Source organism: Myodes glareolus, chromosome 2 (assembly GCF_982192425.1).
Source record: "Myodes glareolus chromosome 2, mMyoGla1.1, whole genome shotgun sequence".
Classification (NCBI taxonomy): domain Eukaryota; kingdom Metazoa; phylum Chordata; class Mammalia; order Rodentia; family Cricetidae; genus Myodes; species Myodes glareolus.
In genome coordinates this window covers 126,959,146-126,980,833 of record NC_142027.1, presented here as the reverse complement: position 1 = coordinate 126,980,833, position 21,688 = coordinate 126,959,146, and the positions used below count along the sequence as shown (strand labels likewise).

General features: G+C 49.0%; 1 protein-coding gene across 1 annotated transcript in view; it reads left to right on the top strand.

The window, feature by feature from the left end:
• The first annotated feature begins 1,212 nt into the window (after positions 1-1,212).
• Galnt9 (polypeptide N-acetylgalactosaminyltransferase 9) overlaps positions 1,213-21,688 on the top strand; it is a 77,483-nt gene continuing 57,007 nt past the window's right edge. The window contains exon 1 of the mRNA XM_085680139.2: positions 1,213-1,780. Within this exon, the coding sequence (XP_085536265.1) occupies positions 1,540-1,780 (241 nt within the window). The 5' untranslated portion in view covers positions 1,213-1,539. The remainder of the gene's footprint in view (positions 1,781-21,688) is intronic.

The window sequence follows — 21,688 nt, the reverse complement described above, 5'->3', positions numbered from 1 at the left end:
ATAGGTGCACACAAACACACACATCACATACACATTACACACAAGCATAATCATAAGGACACAGCACGTGTATGCACATATATACACACACATGCAGACACATCACATATTACTCGTGTGCATCTACACCATGAAGACACCACATATATGCACAAACATGTGCAATACATAGAGACAAGTAATACACCCTTTGTTCATGTGTACATTCACAAAGGAGATTCATGAACATAGAAACACGTGTACACAAACACAAGAACACATACATGAACACATATGCATACCTATGCAGAAACAAAGGTACATACATAGACACATGGGCACATGCACACACAGCAGATACATACATGCACAAATACTCATATGCAGAACCAAGAGCTACAAAGTCCCAGAGGCCTTGCCTTTCTATGGAAAAGACCCACCACAAAGTAAGTTCGTAATAAATGCTCCATCATTTATTCATTCAGTAAATATTTGCTAAGCATCAGCTACGTGTCAGAAATCTTTTCAGGCACTGTCATACAGTGGTAACCAAGCATACAGGAGCTCACATTCTGTGATCCCGGTTAACAACGCCTGCTGTGTGATTTCTGTCGTCTCTCCTCTGATTCCAGGGGTCTTATCTACAGCTGCCTGTTTGGGGCTAGAGATGGAAAGGCAGGTGTTTGTTGTTGTTTTTCTTCTGGCCGAGGGTGCACCTGAGCTCTGAGGACTTGGGAAGCCTGGTCAAGATTTGTTTTCTTTTATTTGGTCCTGATGTTGCAATAGGATCGCTCCGTTTCTAGCCTCCTCCTTTCTTATCCCTGGTACCAGAGGAAGGCGGCCAATCAGATTAGGTTTGGCCATAGGCAAATCAAGGTGGCTCTGACTCACTCCTTTGCGCACAAAGGCACCCCACCACACCCTAGTGTGCACCCACAGCACAGTCCTGACCAGTGTTCCCTAAGGTTCTGTGTCACTAGGGGTCAAGTGTGTGTTTTATCCCCTGAGATAAGCCCGGGCTGTGGAGGGAGGTCCGAGGTTCTGCGTGGTGCGACGCTCTGATCCTAGCTGCTGGCGGGCCTATCCTGGCCAGGGGTGGCGCGCGGAATCGGTTTGGGATGGCGGGCGGGGCTGCAGGCGCCGCGTGCATGTTGATGAGCGCAGGCCGCGTCACTGCGCACCGGCGCCGTGGTTTCGGGGCGCGCAGGAGCAGGGCGCGCAGGAGCCAGCGGGGCGCGCAGGAGCCAGCGGGGCGCGCAGGAGAGGGACGCAGCAGCCAAGGCCTCGCGCCGCCTCCTGGCCCAGGAAGCTCCTGGGGGGCGGGCCCTACTGACTACGCGGGCGGTGCCCCGTGCCCGCAGCCCCGGGAGGTTTCTGCGCTCTGGAGAAGGTCGGGTCGCGGCAGTCTGGCGCGTGGAGCCCGCGTGGCGGTGCTGAAGGGACAGCTCCCGGCCTTCCCCGGCCCATGGTCCCCGTCGCGGCCGGTCGCGCTCAGGCTCGTGCGGCCCCGGAGCCCCGGGGATGCCCGGAGGGTGAGGCGGCCCGGTCTGAGCCGCGCTCATGGCGGTGGCCAGGAAGATCAAAACTTTGCTGACGGTCAACATCCTGGTGTTCGTGGGCATCATTCTCTTCTCTGTGTACTGCCGCCTTCAGGATCGTTCAGAGGCGCTGGTGCAGGTCGTGCGAGGCACGGACCGCCGGATGCGCAATCGGCTCTCCAAGGCGAGTGCTCTAGCCGACCGCGAGGCCATCCTGCAGCGCTTGGACCATTTGGAGGAGGTGGTCTACAATCAGCTGAATGGTGAGCCACGGGTACCCCGGGATGGAGGGGAGGCAGGGTCCTGTGTCAGAACATTACTGTGTCCAGGAGTGGCTGCTCACACCCACCCCACAGTATCTTCCAGGGTCCAGGGTAGAAGCTACTCTGGGTCCTGCGGAGGGAATGCAGGAGGTAAAAGGGAGGCTTGGAGGCCTTCATTGACAGAGGGCAGTGATAGTGACTGTACCATCCACTCATCCTGTGGAACCGACCCCTGCCTCTCCCACAATGACTCCAAACTTACTACCCAAGAGAAGTTGAACTTCTCAAGGAAGAGCCTCCAAGGAGCTGCCAGGAGGGCAGTGAGGGGCTCAGTCAATGCCTGGATCCACAGTGAGACATCCAGACAGTGCCTAGATTCACAACCAGGGACCAGGGGTATCTTACAAAGTTGTGAGGATGGAGGTGACACTTGGGTTCACAGCAAGGGCACAGGGAATCTTTCCAAGCTGTGGGTTTAGGTTGGTTCCCTCTTCCCTCCCTGGAGAAATGGGAGGAGGGGTGACTGCTGCTTCTCTACAGTGGCTGATCCCATCTTCCTCACTGCAGGGACCAGAGGGTTTCCGCCCACTGAAGTTGAGACCTCTGGCCTGGATAGCTCTCATTCAAGGATGCTCAGGGAACCTGCAGAAAGTTTTTTTTTTTTTTTTTTTTTTTTTTTTTTTTTTTTTTTGTGGGAGAAGTGTAAGACACCATTGGTGCTGTGTGGACAGATGGACTCAAGTGTCTGGCAGGGATGCGTAGGAGCTAAGTGCTCACATGGACTGAGGTCAGTGCCTGGGAACCCCTGAGGCATGAAAGTGTCTGCTTCTGGTGGCTGGCCTCTTTGCTTTTTCATGAGGAAAGGGGGAACTCAGCTGGGACACAGTAGATGGGGGTCGCTGTTGGGACTAAACTAATTAGATGTTGGGTGCAAGATGAATGCACCGTCTTTGTCCCCAAGGACAGCTCTGTTAGGTTTCAGGAAAGAGACAGTTGGTGCAAGCCTGCAGCTCCAGCAGGCATCTCCTATTTTGTGTGGCTCTTGGCAGAAGCAGCCCCAGCAAACCTCTTTCTGCAAGTGCTAGAAACTGGCTTCAATAGGCAGTGCCTACTGGGCTTCTTCAGCAGGGTGGGCGTCTTCAGCAGGGTTCAGGTCATAAGTTGTCTGTTTGCTGTGAAAGATGTCACCTGGGGACTCCTTAGAGAACTGGATTCCAGGCATACCTCTGAGCACAACCTAGAGGGACCAGGTGCCATCTGGGGATATAGGCAGCTCATGCATCCTCATGATAACGAAACCCCAACTTCCCAAGGGCTTTTTCACCACCCACGGAACTTCTGGAACTCCTGGCAGTCCTTACCAGCTCTGTGGCTTCTCAGTCAGCCATTCAGCTGAAGGCACAGTGGAAGAAAGTTGAGTTGGAGCGGTAGCTTGGCCACACCGGCAGTGTGATTCATCTTCTGGAAGACACTGGGCCCTGTAATAGCACGGAGCTTTATTGAAGTGTATTTGCCAGGGTGTTATGGTCTGTTTTATGGGGTGAACCAGAGGATTATATAAAAACATTGGCACCATTTGAGCTTGTGTAACAGCATGCTAGCGAGTCAGCCTCATGAGTTGTTTCCGTCTCCAGATCCCCAAGGACAAAAGGGGCCAGTATTTGGTGGAAGGAAATGTCAGGACCCTCAATGAACTTTCCTGACATTGACATGGACAGAATGAGTTCCTCCCTCTGGCCTCTTTCCTCCTTGCTCCTCTGCTACTGCCAGCTTTTTCCTGCCTCTCTTCCCTTTTTCTTTGCCTGTCATTTGTGCCTCTCCCTCAAACCTCAATAAATCCCTTCCCCTTTCTCCTTGCCTCCTCCAGTTTCCCTTCTCCTCTTTCTCTGTGCTGAGACAGCCTTGCCTTCCTTTCTGACTCCTGCTTAACAGAGTCTGAACTCAGCCATCACTCAATATTCATCCTTGGAAACAAGCAAAATCCAAATCAAACACTGGTCTCAGGTGGGTTCCTTGCAGGGTGGGAGGAACACAGGATTTTCAGGGATTGTCTGTTTAAGTAAAGTCATTTAGGCATCCTTATCCCCCTCCCTACTTGATTCAAAACCTTTGATTGGAGGCATGGAGGAGAGCCATGAGCGCTTCCTGGAGGAGGCAGGTTGCTCTCCCTGTCGCAGCTTGTTTTATTTTAGATCCTAGAGATGTGGGTTTGATCCCCAAGGGTTTCTATCTGGAACTTATCTCAGATGCAGCTAAACACCAAGAGGGAGCAATTGCTTATTACATCTGCTCGGGCTCTCCCTTTGAACTCTCTCCTGGCTGGGGAGATGACTAGAAGAGGGAATCCTGGGGAGTGAGGGATGTCTTCCTTTGAGCCAGGAGGCATATGAAGGTGCTTTGATATGACAGGTATATCATTCTCCCCATTTTCTTTGACCCCATGACCTCATGGCATGTCTTATTCACCCTGGCAAAGCACTCCTGTGTGGTGTAGACTCAGGCTCATAGGACTGGGAAGCATTTTGTGGGAAAGGGTGCACAGATTCTCTTATATGTGATTGAGAATTGCTTCTAAATTCAGCACTCAATGCAAGAAAAAATGTTTATGGGAAAAACTCATCCCCCGCATACCTTAAAGCCCAGTGCCCAGGACTACATGAGCAGCTAACTGGTTCAGGCTCCCAGGAGCAGTAAATTTGAAATCCTGCAGGCTTGGTACTGCTTCCGATGTCAGGAATTCAACCCTTTTCCCCTAGTGATTGGGGGGTGGGAGTTCAGACTTTTGTGTTTTCTGGGTTTACCCCTCTATGAGCTGGTGAAGCCCCAGTGGAGTGGAGGAATAGCCCTGTACTCTACTTCTGGGAGGGAACCAAACTCAGGTCCTCTGGAAGAGCAGGCAGTGCTCTTAACCACTGAGCCATCTCTCCATCCCTTCCTTTGGTTACCTTTAAGTGAATAGTTTTGTCTGTAGTTCCATCTCTAGGGCCTGACACCCAGGCAGGGTGGCACACCCATGGATATGTGAATAACTGGGCATTTCTCTGAGCTACATATTGCTTTTGATAAAATAAGTTTAATTTTTTTTTGAGATAGAGTCTCTTTCTGCATAGCACTGATCTCCTTGGAACTCTATATATACCAGGCAGGCCTCAAACTCACAGAGATCCACCTGCTTCTGCCTCCTGAATACCAGGTTCAAAGGCATATGCCACTACTCTCAACTGAGAATAACGTTATTTTAGGCCATTGTGTTCCGCTGCCATGCTTGTTGGCAGAAGTGCTGAATGAAAAGGGTTGGGGAAGGTCTCACACTGTTGATAACTCTCTAGATTCAAAGGAAGCAGTGTAAGTGAAGGGGATGCAGGGAATGTGGCGTGAACCATGCTTCAGGAGAATGATTGTTCTCATACTGTGATTCTGGGTACTCAGTTCTTGTCTGTTTCCTGCCAAGAAGTGTGTACTGCAGCCCAACCCCAGTGTGCACAGCTTTAGAAGTAGGCTTCAGAAGCCCTCATCTAGGGTTAAGATAGGGGCTGGAGGTCAGGTGGGGAAATTGAGGCAATTGTCAAAGGACACGAATTCTGAGTTGCCTGCGTGGCAGCAAGGCCAGGACTGCAGGTAAACACCAGTTCTTCCTTCTTGTGATGGGCACAATGAATTACCATCTATAAAGGGCTTTGGGAGCTGGAACAGAGGTCAGAGGGAAGGAAGGGGTTGCTAGGAAGAATGTAGAGCAATGGTGTGGCTTTTCCCCTGTAACCTTTGGCTTCAGAGTAGTGAGGACTGAGCCTGAGGCAAGGTGTTAGAGTTAGGGATGGCTTGATGCTATGGCTGGAGACTGTGACAGCTCCCCACCTGCTGCTGTGTCAGGTGTGATGGGACATGTCCCAGATATCTGTCCTACCAGTGGCTGGCCATATGCTTTGAGTGCAGCTCTAGAACACCAACCGAGTACAGTGAACTTAGCTATTGGATGTCCTTACAAGGGATGGCCCATGTCTGTTATACAGGTGACCAAAGACAAGTGGCAACAGGCAGAGGAGCAAGAAGATGATGCAGTTGGAGGAGGGTATGGCACTGAACCTGGGGATTGGCTTCAGGCTCCCTTGGCAGGTCAACCATACATCCCTCTTGAGCCTCTGGTTATGTTTGCAGGGGTCTTAGCTTCCAGAAAGGGGCTCCTCTGGAACTTCTCTGCACACTGGAGAAACATGAAGAATGTCCCACTTGCAGGGAGCATGATCGCTGGCAGAAGGGTTCTCATTGCCCAGCAAGTTTTACTTCTCAAAATGGCTTGCTGCTGGTTCCAGATGACCTTCTCAGCTCAGGCCCATTGGCTTTTACCCTCCTCAGAGTATATGGTCCTGCGTGGCCCACCCAAGTGGCAAGAGTGATAGCAGCTGGAAAAACAGCTACAATTGGTTGGATTGACTGGGCTCCACCCACCGTTCTCCCACGTACAGTCTACCTGCTACTGACAATAACTACAAAAATTGGCAAATCAGTGACTATCCCACTGAGTGTGGCCCTGGCTCCATAACTGGGCAGGTCAGGTTATGCAGTGGCTGACATTTTGTCCATGCTGTGCATAACTCTTAGAGTGACTTTTGTTATGGTTTTGGTTATTGTTTCCTCAGTGGGAAGAAATTTGGCTCTACCTTGCTCCTCCCAGATGGACTGCACAGTCTTCTGAATAGTGGTCTTCATCAGAGATACTGACTATACCTGACCACAGTTGTATGGGGACTCCTGAGCTTTCGTGACAAGCAACCCTATGACATGAAAGTGAAACACACTGTTATGCTATTTTTCCCTGAGCAGTGACCTAGTCTGGCTGAATCTGGGGCTGCAATCTACAAAGACGTGGGGCGGGGAGGAGGGGCAAACTTGTAGGAAAGCACTCACAGGTGGTGGCCCCGATCTCAGGTATGCTGGGGTGGGATGATTATGTTTACGATCTGGCTTGCAGTCAGCATATTTCAGTCTGTTACAAATAGACTACAGAATTATAAAAGATGACTTATCATTCGTTGGTTGGAAACTGGACAAAATAAGCCTGTGAATTTCTTTACCGTTTCTGCCTCTACAGATATGCACGTGAGGGCTGAAGTGGTTAAGAGTACTGACTGCTCTTCCAAAGGATCAGGGTTTAATTTTCAGTAGCCATATGGTAACTCACAACCATCTGTAATTCCAGTTCCAGGGCATCCATAAGCACTATAGGCATGTGGTACCCAGATATACATGCAGGTAAAACACAGATACACACTAATGTAAAAACCCTCAAAGAAATGTAAGTGGGCTCTGAGTCTCAAGACCAGCTCATCAGCCTCACTCTGTCCCAGAAAAGCAAAGATGCCCTAAGAGGGAAGAGCAGGTGCAGCTACCAGCAGGAAGAGGCACGGACTGCTGAGGGGGCAGAACTCAGTGTCCTTCCACTTGCTCAGCAGGGTCCTTTGTTGCAGGGGGCTGCTTGGTCATTCCTAGCCACTTAGCCCTGAAATAACCACTCAGAAACTGTATTAATTAAAACATTGCTTGGCCCATTAGTTCTAGTTTTTTATTGGCTAATTCTTACATCTTAATTTAACCCATTTCCATTAATCTGTGCATCACCACGAGGTTGTGGCCTACCAGCAAAGTTTCAGCATGTCTATCTCTGGCGGCAGCGGGTCCATGGCATCCCTGACTCCGCCCTTCTTTCTCCCAGCATTCAGTTCTATCTTCCTTGCCTACCTAAGTTCTGCCCTATCAATAGGCCAAGGCAGTTTCTTTATTCATTAATTGTAATCACAGCACACAGAGGGACTCCCACATTAGTCCTTGACCTCTATGAAGGTGAGTGTGACAGTCCCTTTAAAACTTTTTCAGAAAGAGAGACTGGCTTTGCAAGTCATTTCAAAGGTTTTTTTTTTTTTTTGGAAGAAGATGGCATTGTATCTAACATGTGACAAAGTGGTCATTAACACCATTTCCATGCTCTCTGCTGCCTCCTCCATGGAGCATCCTGGAATTGCTCAGTGGCTCTTATTCTGCAGCCCTTGCTGACCTAGCAAACAGAGCCTTGTTCCAAGGGATATGCACACTGATGAAGGACAGGGCACCTTGTGGAAATGTGTGAAGGGAGTACATGAACACTTTTTCTGGGATCCCTCCAAGTTAGGGGTCTTGTGAACCTACCCCATGCTGTCAGGGGCCTGGTGATACTCAAATCAGTGCTGAAAGTCTCCATACATTCAAAGTACAGCAGGCTCCATGTGCTCCACCTGCAGAAGGTAGCGCTCTTCTTGTGTACCTCTATGGCTGAACAAAGTTACCTTCCAGAAGGAGCCCAGGTAAAACTCCTTCAGCAGAGATGATCTGCAAAGGGAGTGAGTGACAGAGCAAGTAGGTGGGTGAGGTACTTGAGGTCTCACATCGGTTGAACTGTGTCCTCCAAAATTCACAAGACCTTAGAATATGGGCTTATGTGGGGAGAGGGTCTTTGCAGATTTTGAAGATTAAGTCATACTGTCTGGAGTGAGCCTAAATTTAATGACATCTGTCTCTATGAGAAGAAGGAAAAGGGGGCTGGAGAGAGATGGCTCGGCAATTAAGAGCATTGACTGCTCTTTCAGGTAATAGGAATTTGGTTCCCAGTGCCTACATCAGGTGGCTCACACTTGTCTGTAATTCCAGCTACATGGGATCTGATTCCTTTATCAAGCCTCTTGTGGGCACCTGCAAGCGGAAAACAAGAGAAGACCCAGGAAGTAGCTAATAAGGCCAGAGGTGGAGACAGAGCAGTATGGCCTCGAGTCAAGGAATTCTGGGATCTGCCAGGAACTGAGAAAGACAAGGTACTATTTTAGGACTTCCACAGGGATAGGACTCTGTTCATTATGCCCTGAATCTCAGATTACTGCACAACTGGAGAGAAATCAAGAAATCCATGTCAGGCCCCCATGCTGTGCGGTGTAGCTGAGGACTTTCACACAAAGGGACAACCAGGGACTCTCTCCAGTAAACTTCTGAACTGAGATGTAAATGAAGGAAAGTGTGACCTAGGAGCATCCTGGAAAACAGGTTGAGTGGGTGTCAGCAGATGCGAAGATCCGATGGTGTCATGAGGGTCCTAGGGAATAGCGAGGGAGCTGAGAAGTTTTGTATAAAGTGTCTTGAAGGAGGCAGGCAGAGCCCATCTTGGCCTCCTCAGTAGCTTGTCCGATCTGCAGTTATCAGCTGTGCTTCTTGGCTTCTGGGAGGTTCTGGGAGATTTCTAGGAAGGGAGATGATAACAGAAGTGCTCTAAGGGATCCCTGATTTCTTTTTAAGATTGTGTGTATGTGTGTGTGAACGCGTGTGCATATGCGTGCTCAGTACCTGCAGATGCCAAAGAGGTCTTTGGATTTCCTGGAGCTGGATGTGAGCAGCCTGGCATGGATGCTAGGAACTGAACTTGGACTCTCTGAAAGAGCAAAAGGTGCTCTTAAGTACTGAGCCATTTCTTCAGGCCAGACACCCGGACTTTAGCTAGGGTGGTGTTTTTGCCTTCAGGGATGGTTTTAAAAAGCATCCATGATTTCTCTTGAATGTTTTGGACCAGATGAACTTCACCTGGCTAGTGATGTTTTTGTTGATTAGCAGAGGGGAAAGAACATGGTTCTCAGGCAACCCAAGAGCTGGACCGTTCCTCCATCCATGCCGGAGGACGTTAATCTGGCTCATACTGTCTGTGACCTGATCGAACCCAGGAGGGCTTTTAAATTCAGTGCTCCAGCCACAGGGCATGGCCAGCTTTCCCAGGTATCCTATGTGTCCAGTTTATTGATTTATGGATTGTGAGATATTGAATACTGAAGGCAAGCGCTCCACAGCTACAGCTATGTCCTCAGGGAAGCCCGCCTAGCGGAGTGCTCCTATTTTCATTACAGTGTGGCCTTGACCAGCTGGTTCCTCTTCAGGACTACCCTTCCCTCTTGGCAGCATCTGCCTCTCAGAGCCTCAGTTTCTTCATTTGTGAGGTGAATATGAGCCTTGTAGAGAGTGACGGAGTTACTGTAGGCAGGAGCCTTACCATGTTTTGTAGGGAAGGATTCTATAACGTATACACCCCTCATCTGTAGACAGGCAAATGAATCTGAGTCACAGCATGGCCCTCCAACTTTCCAGGCTGAGCCACTAACAGCACTGTGTAGCCTGTTGCAGTTTCCAAGTCTGGCTCCTTAGTGACCTCCAAGAGGCCATCCCCGTGTGTGTGTGTGTGTGTGTGTGTGTGTGTGTTTAGGTGTGGGGGTATGACTGACTGTCACTGTTCTACTTTTAATTTCCCATTTACTAATATTTTTGATAAACAATACATGATGCATTTTTTTTTTTTGAGACCAGGTTTGTCTGTGTAGCCTTGGCTGTCCTGGAACTCACTCTGTAGACCAGGCTGGCTTTGAACTCATAGAAATCCACCTGCCTCTGCCTCCCAAGTGCTGGGATTACAGGTGTACACCACCACTGCCTGGAGCAGGTTGTCTTTCATTGGTAGAAATGCATTACTTATCTAAGAGACATTGATCAAGACGAGGAGACCATAAATGGAGTTGGACTGAGCATTTGATTATTTCCTGCTCTAGAAGAGGGTGTGACCTGGGAGAATGTGGCTGATAGATGAGGTTGATGAAGTCCTATGCAGTAGTCAACTTTATTCAGAGCATCAGACAGTTCATACTCTGAGGGTTAAGAGGAGTCACATGGGTGAAGTGTCCAACCACAGGGCAAGCCGCACTTGACTGAGACAGGATGTTCCCTTGAGGTATATAAGCAATCAATAGGCAGTTGTAATGAATAATCTGAAGTTAACTCATTGCTATCTAATCCACCTGGGAGGGACTTGAAAACGTAATCCAAGAACAATTTTGTGTTTTTGAAGAAACTGAGGTTATAAGACTCTTGTCTTAGTTTCTTGGAGTTTTCTCACAAGTGCTCAGAAATTTTCACATACAACTCCATTCTTGAACTGTGTCCCAACATAGTTAATATTTAGCTGATAGTTAATCTTCCAGTGTGAGCTTGCCTATTTTTGCCTATTCAGTCACATTATTCACCAAAAATTAGGTCATCGTGGTTGAGGTGTATGTGATTTGCAAAGAAGTTGATCATATTTTTAGAAAGTATTTCATAAGAATGGTTGGAAACAAGTCTACTTACCTGGCTATACCTTGACTTTTAAAATAGAGAGACAAATTTAGCTAATTCAAAGATGAATCAGTTTCAAGAAATCTGCTGAATAATATAAACTTGACCAATTTGGAAAGACTATACAGAGGAAAGGAGGAAGGTGGAGTAGTGCTCTTCGGGGCTTCAGCCTAGTTGTCCTCCTGGACTATCAGTGTGACCAGAGTTGGTAGAGAGAGACACCCAACTCTGGGTCTGGCTCCTGGCCAGGTCATCCTGTGGCTCCCAGGCTGATGAAAACAAACAAAGAAGACTGTCTGGGCATTTGGATGCTTAGTGAGGGAGGTGGCACAGATCAGAGTGGTACCTTATCATAGGTTAACCATGCTGGTGTAGGGAGGATGGTTGGCCGCTCTTCCTGATGGCTGGCTGGGCCTAGTGTCTACATTTTGGCAGAGTCCCTGTGGCCCAGATATTTACATGCAGTGTGAGTTCCCTGTGTACTGCCCTTGGACTGATTGGGTATTATACTGCCAACCCTGTTGGTATTGGGACTGGGCCCTTGGACCCAGGAGTGGGTGGCTCTCATCTTTGTCACAGACCATAAAAGGAATGTGCAGCAACTGTCAGGCCACACAGTGCCTCTTTCTGGGTCAGGGCCACCTGGAGCCTACTGCATGGATCCTGGAAGCTCTGACCGACTAAATCAGGCAGACCACAGCCCTGGATCCAGCCCACAAGATCCTCTTGGATGCTTCAGCTGCTGGTGGTATGTTTTAAAATACATATGTGAAGTACAAATGTCCTTCACAATGCTGCCCCGGGCCTTGGTGTTGTGCCAGGGAAATAATGAGGCCCTTGTCCCAGGACCTCCCAGATACTCCTCCAGGCTCCCTGCTCCATAGCCATGGAGCCCAATGGCAGCTCCTTTCTCCTGGGTGTCACACCCTCCTTAGGAGGGGTCTGAGCTGCAGTGCAGGAAGGTGGGGGACAAGGCTGTACTTCAGAGGCAGAGGCAGAGGCAGAGGCAGAGGCAGAGGCAGAGGCAGAGGCAGAGGCAGAGGCAGAGGCAGAGGCAGAGGCAGAGGCAGAGGCAGAGGCAGAGGCAGAGGCAGAGGCAGAGGCAGAGGCAGAGGCAGAGGCAGAGGCAGAGGCAGAGGCAGAGGCAGAGGCAGAGGCAGAGGCAGAGGCAGAGGCAGAGGCAGAGGCAGAGGCAGAGGCAGAGGCAGAGGCAGAGGCAGAGGCAGAGGCAGAGGCAGAGGCAGAGGCAGAGGCAGAGGCAGAGGCAGAGGCAGAGGCAGAGGCAGAGGCAGAGGCAGAGGCAGAGGCAGAGGCAGAGGCAGAGGCAGAGGCAGAGGCAGAGGCAGAGGCAGAGGCAGAGGCAGAGGCAGAGGCAGAGGCAGAGGCAGAGGCAGAGGCAGAGGCAGAGGCAGAGGCAGAGGCAGAGGCAGAGGCAGAGGCAGAGGCAGAGGCAGAGGCAGAGGCAGAGGCAGAGGCAGAGGCAGAGGCAGAGGCAGAGGCAGAGGCAGAGGCAGAGGCAGAGGCAGAGGCAGAGGCAGAGGCAGAGGCAGAGGCAGAGGCAGAGGCAGAGGCAGAGGCAGAGGCAGAGGCAGAGGCAGAGGCAGAGGCAGAGGCAGAGGCAGAGGCAGAGGCAGAGGCAGAGGCAGAGGCAGAGGCAGAGGCAGAGGCAGAGGCAGAGGCAGAGGCAGAGGCAGAGGCAGAGGCAGAGGCAGAGGCAGAGGCAGAGGCAGAGGCAGAGGCAGAGGCAGAGGCAGAGGCAGAGGCAGAGGCAGAGGCAGAGGCAGAGGCAGAGGCAGAGGCAGAGGCAGAGGAGGCAGAGGCAGAGGAGGCAGAGGCAGAGGAGGCAGAGGCAGAGGCAGAGGCAGAGGCAGAGGCAGAGGCAGAGGCAGAGGCAGCGGCAGCGGCAGCGGCAGCGGCAGCGGCAGCGGCAGCGGCAGCGGCAGCGGCAGCGGCAGAGGCAGAGGCAGATCTCTGTGAGTTCAAGGCCAGCCTGGTCTACAAGAGCTAGTTCCAAGACAGGCTCTAAAACTACAGCAAAACCCTTTCTTGAAAAACCAAAAACAACAACAACAAAAGATTTATTTCTCTTAAGTATCTGTGCAGTGCCTACAGAGGCCAGAAGAGGGTGTTGGATCTCCTGTAATCAGAGTTACAGACAGTTGTGAGCTGTCATATGGGTCCTGGAAACCAAACTCAGGTCCTCTGCAAGAGTTAACCCCTGAGCCGTCTCTCCAGCCTGATGATGTTCTCTGATGCTCCCATGTAACCAAAAGTCATGTGTTTTGGTGCGTATGAGCCCTATATGCCCTGAGCCCACGGGCAATGCTGAGTATTGCAAACTGACTTTTCTCTGAGAGCCTCCAGTTAAGTATGAGAAGCAGTGTTACTGTTCTCTGAGGGTGGTGAGCTATAAGAGGCGTGAAAACCCACAAGAGCACAAGGAAGAGATGTTTTAATGACAAGTTAGATGGCTTCATGGAAGGGGAGGCATTCAAGCTACACCTTTGGTGTTGGAATGACCTGGGCACACATTCCAACTGAATGACCTTGGGGAAGTTATCTCTCTTTGAGCCTTGGTTTCCATATCTGTGAAATGTGAGCTAATTCTTTGCAATAGAATCATTGAGATTAAATAAGATGCCTGTAGAAGGTTTGGCGAAGCCAAGTTGATCTTCAGAAATGTTAATGAAGATTTAAAAGAAACAATTAAAAAGAGGGAGAATGTGAATAAATGGGTAGGATAATGCTAGGCATGTGGTAGATAAATATTGTCTGGTGGGATGGGTGGATGGCTAAGTGGGTGAGAGATGGATAGATATTTGGGTGGACGGATTGATGAATAGATGGACGCATGAACAGATGGGTGGATATCTGTACTGTCATTTCCACAACGTCACTCAGGTGTCACTGTTGAGGTCACCCTAGACTACCTTGTTCTTGCTGCCAGTAATCATTAGACCTAACCTTGCTATATGGTGAAGCGGTGTGGCATCTGTGGGTTAATAGTGTAGAGAAGAGCTATGAAGCCCTGTGTTCTAGGGATTCCAAGTCCTCCCCTCCGCCATCTCCCCTGATCTGCTCTCAAGTGCAGAAACTCCTTGGGAGAATTTATCAGTTATAGTCTCTGAGTTCCTGCCATGCCCTGTAAAATGTTAGTGACCTCATCGTTTACAGATATTGGTCTATGATATTGACAACCTTGTTATTAGTTCAGGTCCCCAGGGAATCTTAAAAGACCTAGCCATGATGAAACGAACTCTTGTATTTGGAGAGAGTAGGTAAAATTGAGAGCGTATGAGAGAGACATTATCCACATAGGCAAACCGGGGGCTGTCATTATTATCTGCTTTGTGATCATCAAAGTGAATAGCCAGGTACATTAAATCAGTCTGCACTTTTAGGGGGACAGAGAGAGGAGCAAGGGGTGCTGGAGGAATGTCATGTTTGTTCCCAATCTTCTTGATCTGCCCACATACAAGATTGGTAGCCAAGGTCTCGGAACCACGAGGGAACTTTGTAGAGATGCAGAAGGTAACAGTGATCATTTCCCCACTGTAGATAGTGATGCCCTGCTTGCTGGACAAATAAGGAGACCACTGGTACTTTTGGGACCCAGGGGTAAAATGAGGATAGCTATCTGAAGTTGGCCTTCACTGCTCCTGTGGGACTCACTAACAGTATCTTGTCTGCTTATATGCCTTGTTAAATGGGCTGTGGACATTGTTATGAAATTTGATTGTAGACATGTTTTGCAGAGGCTGAGGATGGAGAGGATTCCCTTGGAGAGGACCAAGATTGTTTCTTTGGGCTCCTGAGGACTCTCCTGGGTGGTCCTTTAGTCCACCCTCAAAGTCATTCAGACCAAAACTGTTTCCATATATGTTGGGACACAGAGGTTCCACTCTTGCCTGGTTTTGGAGAGATAAAATGATGCTGCTGATTTCTTCACTGGAGATGTCAGACTTGTACATTCAGATCCGCCGTTAGGACAAAGTGCAATCGCTAGCCAGTTCTGTCCCACACTCCTGCTGCCTTCTGCCTGGGTCATGCACTTCATCAGACCTTTATTGTATTTATAGGTGTTTGGTTTGCATGTAAGTCTGTGTACTACATGTGTACCTGGGCCCACAGAGACCAGGAGGTGGTGTCAGATCCCCTGGAACTAGAGATAGAGATGGTTGTAAGCTGCCATGTGGGTTCAGGGAACCAAACTTGGACCCTCTGGAAGAGTAGTCAGTGCTCTTAACCACTGAGCCACCTCTCCAGCCCTGTTTGTTGCTTTTTAGATATTGATTCTGTTGTTTGTTACATACTTAGTTGTTTTCAGTGATCACGTGTTGCTTTGCCGTACTGCTACTATGGAATCCTAGCTAACAATGAGTTCTTTCTCTGGGCTTGTGATGGCTCTGAATGTCATGGATGTTATGAATCATGGCAGGCTGAAGTCCCAACTAGGGGATGCTGCCCCTAAAGCTGGCTGTCATACCCTCCATCTTCACTTTCAAGGTCAACTACCCTTTTCCCCAGAGGCCTCTCCTCTCTGCTTCTTCCCCTGTGACGGACTTGTGGCTTGCAGCCTGTGTTCTCAAGGCTGCTTCCGCTCTCAGAACCTTGGCTGATGCTGCGTTGACAGATGGAAAGCAGTGACTCACAGAGAAGCAGAGAGCTCCAGAGTCACACAGCCTTCCAAGCTGGCAATCACAGCCACCCATGAGCCCCAAGTACTCTGTGCGGAAGAGGTGGGCTGACCAAGTGTGAACTGACTTTGCTGGAGGCAGGGAGCTTGGCGGGAGCTGACAGCACTTCTATCCCTGCAGGGGCTCTTGCCTGGCTAAGCGACACTAGCCGAGTTCTTCTTGGCAGGACCATTGATAAGTTGGCAGCCTGGATTTTCCTGTGCTGAGATCTTGTCTTCTTTGCCTTTCTACAGGAGAGAATTCAGTCTCTGATGATCAGAGACTATGTGACTTGAGTTCTTTGTCTCACCACGCGCCAGAACCACAGCTGAAGAGCATCTCTGCACTGGGATCTTTCTGTGGCCCATGGACTCCACAGGGAGGCGGGTGTCTTCCAGGGCTAACCCCATGGAATACCTACCATGCATTGCATTTAATGCTCACTTCGTGGCTGCTCCAGGCTCAAGCGTTGAGTCCTAGTTCCAAGCAGGAAAATAGGCACAAGATGTGGATAGAAAGCAAAGCTCACATGTTACAGTGGTAGATATACTCTGTAGACATGTCTCTCAGATGGCATTCAGCAGGCCCCATGTAAATGTCAGTGACAGCCAGTGGTCAGACTCACTCCTGGCTGCAAGGCCCTCTGGAAGTGAGTGGCCCACCAGAGCCATTCAGACCATTCTGTCAGAAGCAAACAGCGGGTCTGCTGGCAGGGACGCAAGGGGGAGCAGAGGCTACCAGATGTCACCACTGATCCCCCACCTGCTACTTCCTCTCTTTCTTTAATTTTTTATTTCCTGGGGCTGATGTAGCAAAGGGCAAGTCTACAGGTCACTGAGTTGGAGGCACAGGTAGCTTTTCTTCCCCTGACCTCTCTCTTGATGGTTCTAGACATCCAGGGATCCTAGACTTGCCGTTATGTTACTTCTTTGCCTTCAGGCTGTGCCTGTCATGAGGACACTGTCTACTGGAATTAGGACATCTTAATCCTGAACACTCTCATCTCCACAATCCCATTTAATGATATCAACAACCACCCCTTTTACAGACAAGGCCACATTTGTAGTCTTTGAGGGTTACCTCTGTAGTCTAATGTACAACTTGGGCTCTCAAGAAGCTACTGGGAGCTGCTTACTGCAGGTTTAGGTAACCCTCATGTAAACTCATCACTGCGTTGTAGCAAGCAGATCCATGCTACAGATTACTGAGTCCCCTAAAGAGGCTGGATGCCCATACTTAAACTGTGAACTTACAGGCCTTGAATGTGGCAAAAGCCAGATCTCTAAGCAACTTTTGCAGCCATCATATACCAACACCTGGTGAATAGACCTGAAGCACCGCTATCCATCCATTCAGCTCCCTCCAGAGTTGGCTGCTAACTCTGTCACACTGCTTTCTCTGTAAGTCGTTGCTGAAGTAATTGCTCTGAGGGTTCTCTTAGCCCCACATCAAAGTACACAGACCCACAGGAGCAGAGGCAACAGCAGTAGTGTTGGCCACCATGCAACCTGCAGCCACTATCTCTGCCGGCCAAGCCTATAGGAAGTGCTCCACTCCCAAACACGCCAATCCTGGTGCAGGTGTCTGCATGTCTGGGAGTCCAATGGGAGGGACTGCAACCATCATACACGGGATCTGAGCACTTATGAAGCTGTGGGCATTTGCTTGACCTTTTTGTTCTCGGGATTGCGGAAACAAGCGACCACAAATGAAGGCCTGAAGTGCAGAAGCCTAAAGTGGGTTTCTCTGTACTAAAACCTTGTGTCTGGAAGCTGTGCTGCCTTCAGAGACGCTGGGTCTGGTCTCTTCCTGACCCTTGCAGTCTTGAAGAACCCACCACCAACCCAACATCCCCAGTCATGGTTGTGTTGACTGGTAGTGTGACTGGTAGTATGAAATATGACACAGCAGAGAGAATGTGCGCACATTCTCTCTGCTGTGTTAAATTTCACACTACCAATAACTGCATTCAGCCCCCACCCTGCTTCCCATGAAACAGATTTCCCTTCTCAACCTGCTGGACTTAATCATATCCACAAAGTCCCTCTGTATATAGTCACACATTGCTTCCCAGAGTCCAGGACCTAGCCAGCCAAACCCAGTCTGGTACAAAGACTTCCATGTTAGTCTGTTAATCATTTCTTGCAAACTATGCCTCGATAGCAACCTATATATCGATGCTTCTCTTGAAATCTTAGGTAACCTGGCACCCTGGAGGCCAAGTCTGGCTGGCAGTATTTGGTTAGATCTTAGTGGCCCATTGTAACCATGAGCCCCAGTCCTCCCTATCCCTTTAGTAGCAAGCATGACAGTGAATGGCATATTTATCCTAGAATTTCTGTCATAATTTTTCTCAGAGTGCAGCTTGAGGAGGTGTGTAGGAAACTGATTCAAATCACACCTCACCTCCTGAGTCATCCTTGCCTGTCATCCTGCTTCCAAACTGAGTCAGCCCCTTATGTAAATAGTCTCATGCCCACCCTCTGGCAATGGTGCCACCCCCAGTGATCTCCTATAATTAAAGAAGTGTGTTCCCTTCTCCCAGGTCACAGGAAAAGAACGTTGAATGATTATTCTGTAAAGGAGGAATAGTGCTGGCTTTGCACATCACTGAGCCATTGCCTTCAGTAACTGTTCTGCCTTTGGATTGGTTCGGGATGGAGGCTCTCACACTAAGACTGCTCACTACTTCTGAACCAGATGAGGACCAGGGCTCTGAGCTAGAGCACTGGCATGAAGTAAACTGCCCCCTGCTGTCATGTGACCTGTCCCCATGGGGACGAGGAGAGGTACAAGTGTGTAGCTCCTTCTGCTCTTGGCTCTTGCTCTGGACACTTGCATTCCATAGCCAGGGCCAGCTCATGCTCATTTGTACCCAGACACTGAATTGTTCCCCAGCTCCAGGACATGGTTCATTTCTGTGTCAGGCTGGTCAATGCCCCCAGCTCTAATCCACCTTCTAGGAGGTGACACTGGAGACTCAGTGATGCCTGAAGGCCCAGAACACAGAGCAACTCAAAATTTCTCTCCCTGTGCACTCATTTATTCAGTTCCAGAGGTGTAAGGAGCCCATTATGACAGGGAGGCATGGGTGGAGGAGTACAAGGCTGAGAGATAACATCTGGACCTTAAACATGGAGAGAGAGAGAGAGAGAGAGAGAGAGAGAGAGAGAGAGAGAGAGAGAGAGAGAGAACTGGAAGTAGTGACAGTCTATAAGCTCTCAAAGCCCAACCCCAGTGATAGTACTTCCTCCAGCAAGACCTCACCTCCTAAATCTCCCTAAACAGCAAAACAAATTGGGGACCAAATGTTCAAATACCTTAACCATATGAGCAACATTTCTTATACAAAGAACCCCCAAAACCCTGTCTCAAATAAAAAAATGAATAAATAAGGAACATGCCTGAAAGACACATCTGCAGTTCCAGATCTTGGGATAGTGGAGGCAGGAAGATAAGGGATTTAAGGATATCCTTGGCTACATACTGAATCAAAGTTAGCCTATGCTACATGAAACCCAGAGTCTTCTTGACACCCTCAAGGGAATTGAGTTCATAGACAGTTGTCTGTCAAGGCTCCAATAGGGCCTAAGATGAGCTCCTGTCTCAGTGGACAAAGTCATCCTGGGAAAGCAGCCTCTGTGGAAGTGACCAGGGTCACTTGACTTGTACACATGGAATTGGCCCTCTAGGACATCAGCTGACTGTTTACTCAAAGAAGGGGAGGGCCAGCTCTGCCCCAGTGCTCCCCAGTCAGTGCAGAAGTGCTCAGGACATTTCCCCCTGCATCGTGGACCATACAGAATTCTCCCAGGTCAAAAGGCCTCCTCTGAGGATTATTTAACATGGAAATTGGCAAAATATGTAGTAAGTGAGGAGCGAGCCACTGCTGAGAGTTGGCGGGTGTGGCTGAAGGACCCATAGGAAGGATGATGGATGCTTTTCGAGATGGTCAACTGTTCTGAAATACTTAAAAAACTTAAAAGGATAAAAATAATGAGGATATTACATTATGAAAGGTGTTGGAGAATATTATTTTAAGGTGTGTTACCTTTGTTTATGTTGCATTTGTTTAACTCTATGAAACTGTGCTACTGTGCCTGTCTAAAACACCCGATGGTTCAATAAAGAGATGAATGGCCAATAGCAAGGCAGGAGAGAGGAATAGGCAGGGTTGGCAGTCAGAGAGGATAAATATGAGGAGAAATGTGGGAGAAAGAGATCTTGGAATGAGAGAGGAAGGAGAGGATTTCAGGGACCAGCCACTCTGCTGCAAAGACATATAGGAATGGGGGAAAAAGCCCGAGGCCAAAAATAGATGGAATAATTTAAGTTAAGAAAAATTGAGAAGAAACAAGCCAAGCTAAGGCGGGCACTCATAACTAAGAATAAGCCTCTGTGTGTAATTTATTTGGGAGCTGGGCGGCGGCCCCCTCCAAAAGTCGCCAAAGAATAAAAGAGAAAACCATCACACCACAGAAAGGAGAAAGCATAGGTTAGAAAAATATATAACAACACTGATGTAGTTGCAGGTTGGTTGAAAATTTGAGGTCAACTCAGGCTACAGAGAGACCTTGTCTCAACACACACACACACACACGCACACGCACACACACACATGTGTCTATATACATATATGTATTTGTAAAAAATTCCAAAGTTGAAATATATCAGCACTGAACTAAAGACTCAAAGACTGAATTACACAGAAAATTAGATAGTGCCAGAGAAGGTGTAGTACCTGGAAGTTGTTCTTGAGAAAATAGCCACTGTTCAGTGAAGAAGAGAAGAGGAGGGGAGGAGAGAAGAGTAAGGCACACATCTTGCCATGTTCCAAGAGCAGAAAGGGACAGACCGCCAAAGAGCTGGAAGGTGGGGCATGGAAAACAAACCAGCCACGCTCTGGACAATTTAAATTAACCCTTTATATACATCCTAGTAAAACTACAAACTGGCAGCCCCTGCCAGTAGGAAAAACCCTAAGCTCCTATTGAGAATGTAGAGTGGGTTCAAAGGGACTATCATTGTGTGATAATGGATCTGGAGGCTCCTGGGTGGCTATGTGGATTGGTAAGGACATAACTGCCGGCCCCAGCACCACTTCTACTATTTTCTTCCCCCTTCCTCCCTCCCTTTTTTTCTCCCTTTCTTCTTTTGTTTCTTCCTCGTCTTTCTTCACTATTACCTGTAAAGGTTCAGCCATTTAATAAGAAAAGTTCCTCATCCTTACTCCATGACTGCATCCTGAGAATTATAGGCTTAGCCATGTGCAGAAGGCCATGGAAAGTCAAAGAAAATGAAGAAGTCACAGTCTTGAGAATATGAACTGGGTTGGGCACGGAGGCCTCTTTGCCCAGACCGTGGCATGAACTCTATGGAAGGCTAGGATCTGCCCTGACTTCTGCACTTAACTCAGCCAAGAGGCCAAGACGTGATCAGACTCAACAGTTAAGTCAGCAAGTTGTAACCCAAAAGGGTTAAGATCAAGGCATATTCAGAGGGAGAGGGGAAGGGGAGGCACTGCGAATAGATGTTGCTAACAGTCCCCAGGCTACAGCCTGCTTCTAAGGAAGAAAGAGTGCTAGATTTGGAGGCCAGGAGTGGGAAGTCTGTGAACAAAGGTGCTGTTCAAGAGGCTGCAGCCCCTGGCGGTTGAAGCAGAAATTAGGACAAGGGCCACTCTAGGGACCCAAAGCCCATTAGCCATTGCCTGAGGCACACACAGTCTTTGAGTTTATTTAGAGGAGAGTGGAGATAGTGATCCTAGGCAAGAGGCAAGCATGCCTGCAGAAAACTTGGCAGCTATCATTAAAAAAACAGTGCACTAGGAACTAATAGGGCAAAGATGCTTCTAACAAAGCTATGGTGCAAACAATTCACCAGGGAAGTACTGCAGTGTTCTCCACCATGTCTCCAGATGTAAAGAAAGCGTTGGAACTAAGAGAAGAAATGAGCCATCTCGGGAAATTGAGTTAGAGGGCACTGTCAACTCTGTCAGATCAAACAGTAAGAACCCAGCAAGAGGACTTGCATTTATTTATTTATTTGCTTTTTAAGAGATGTA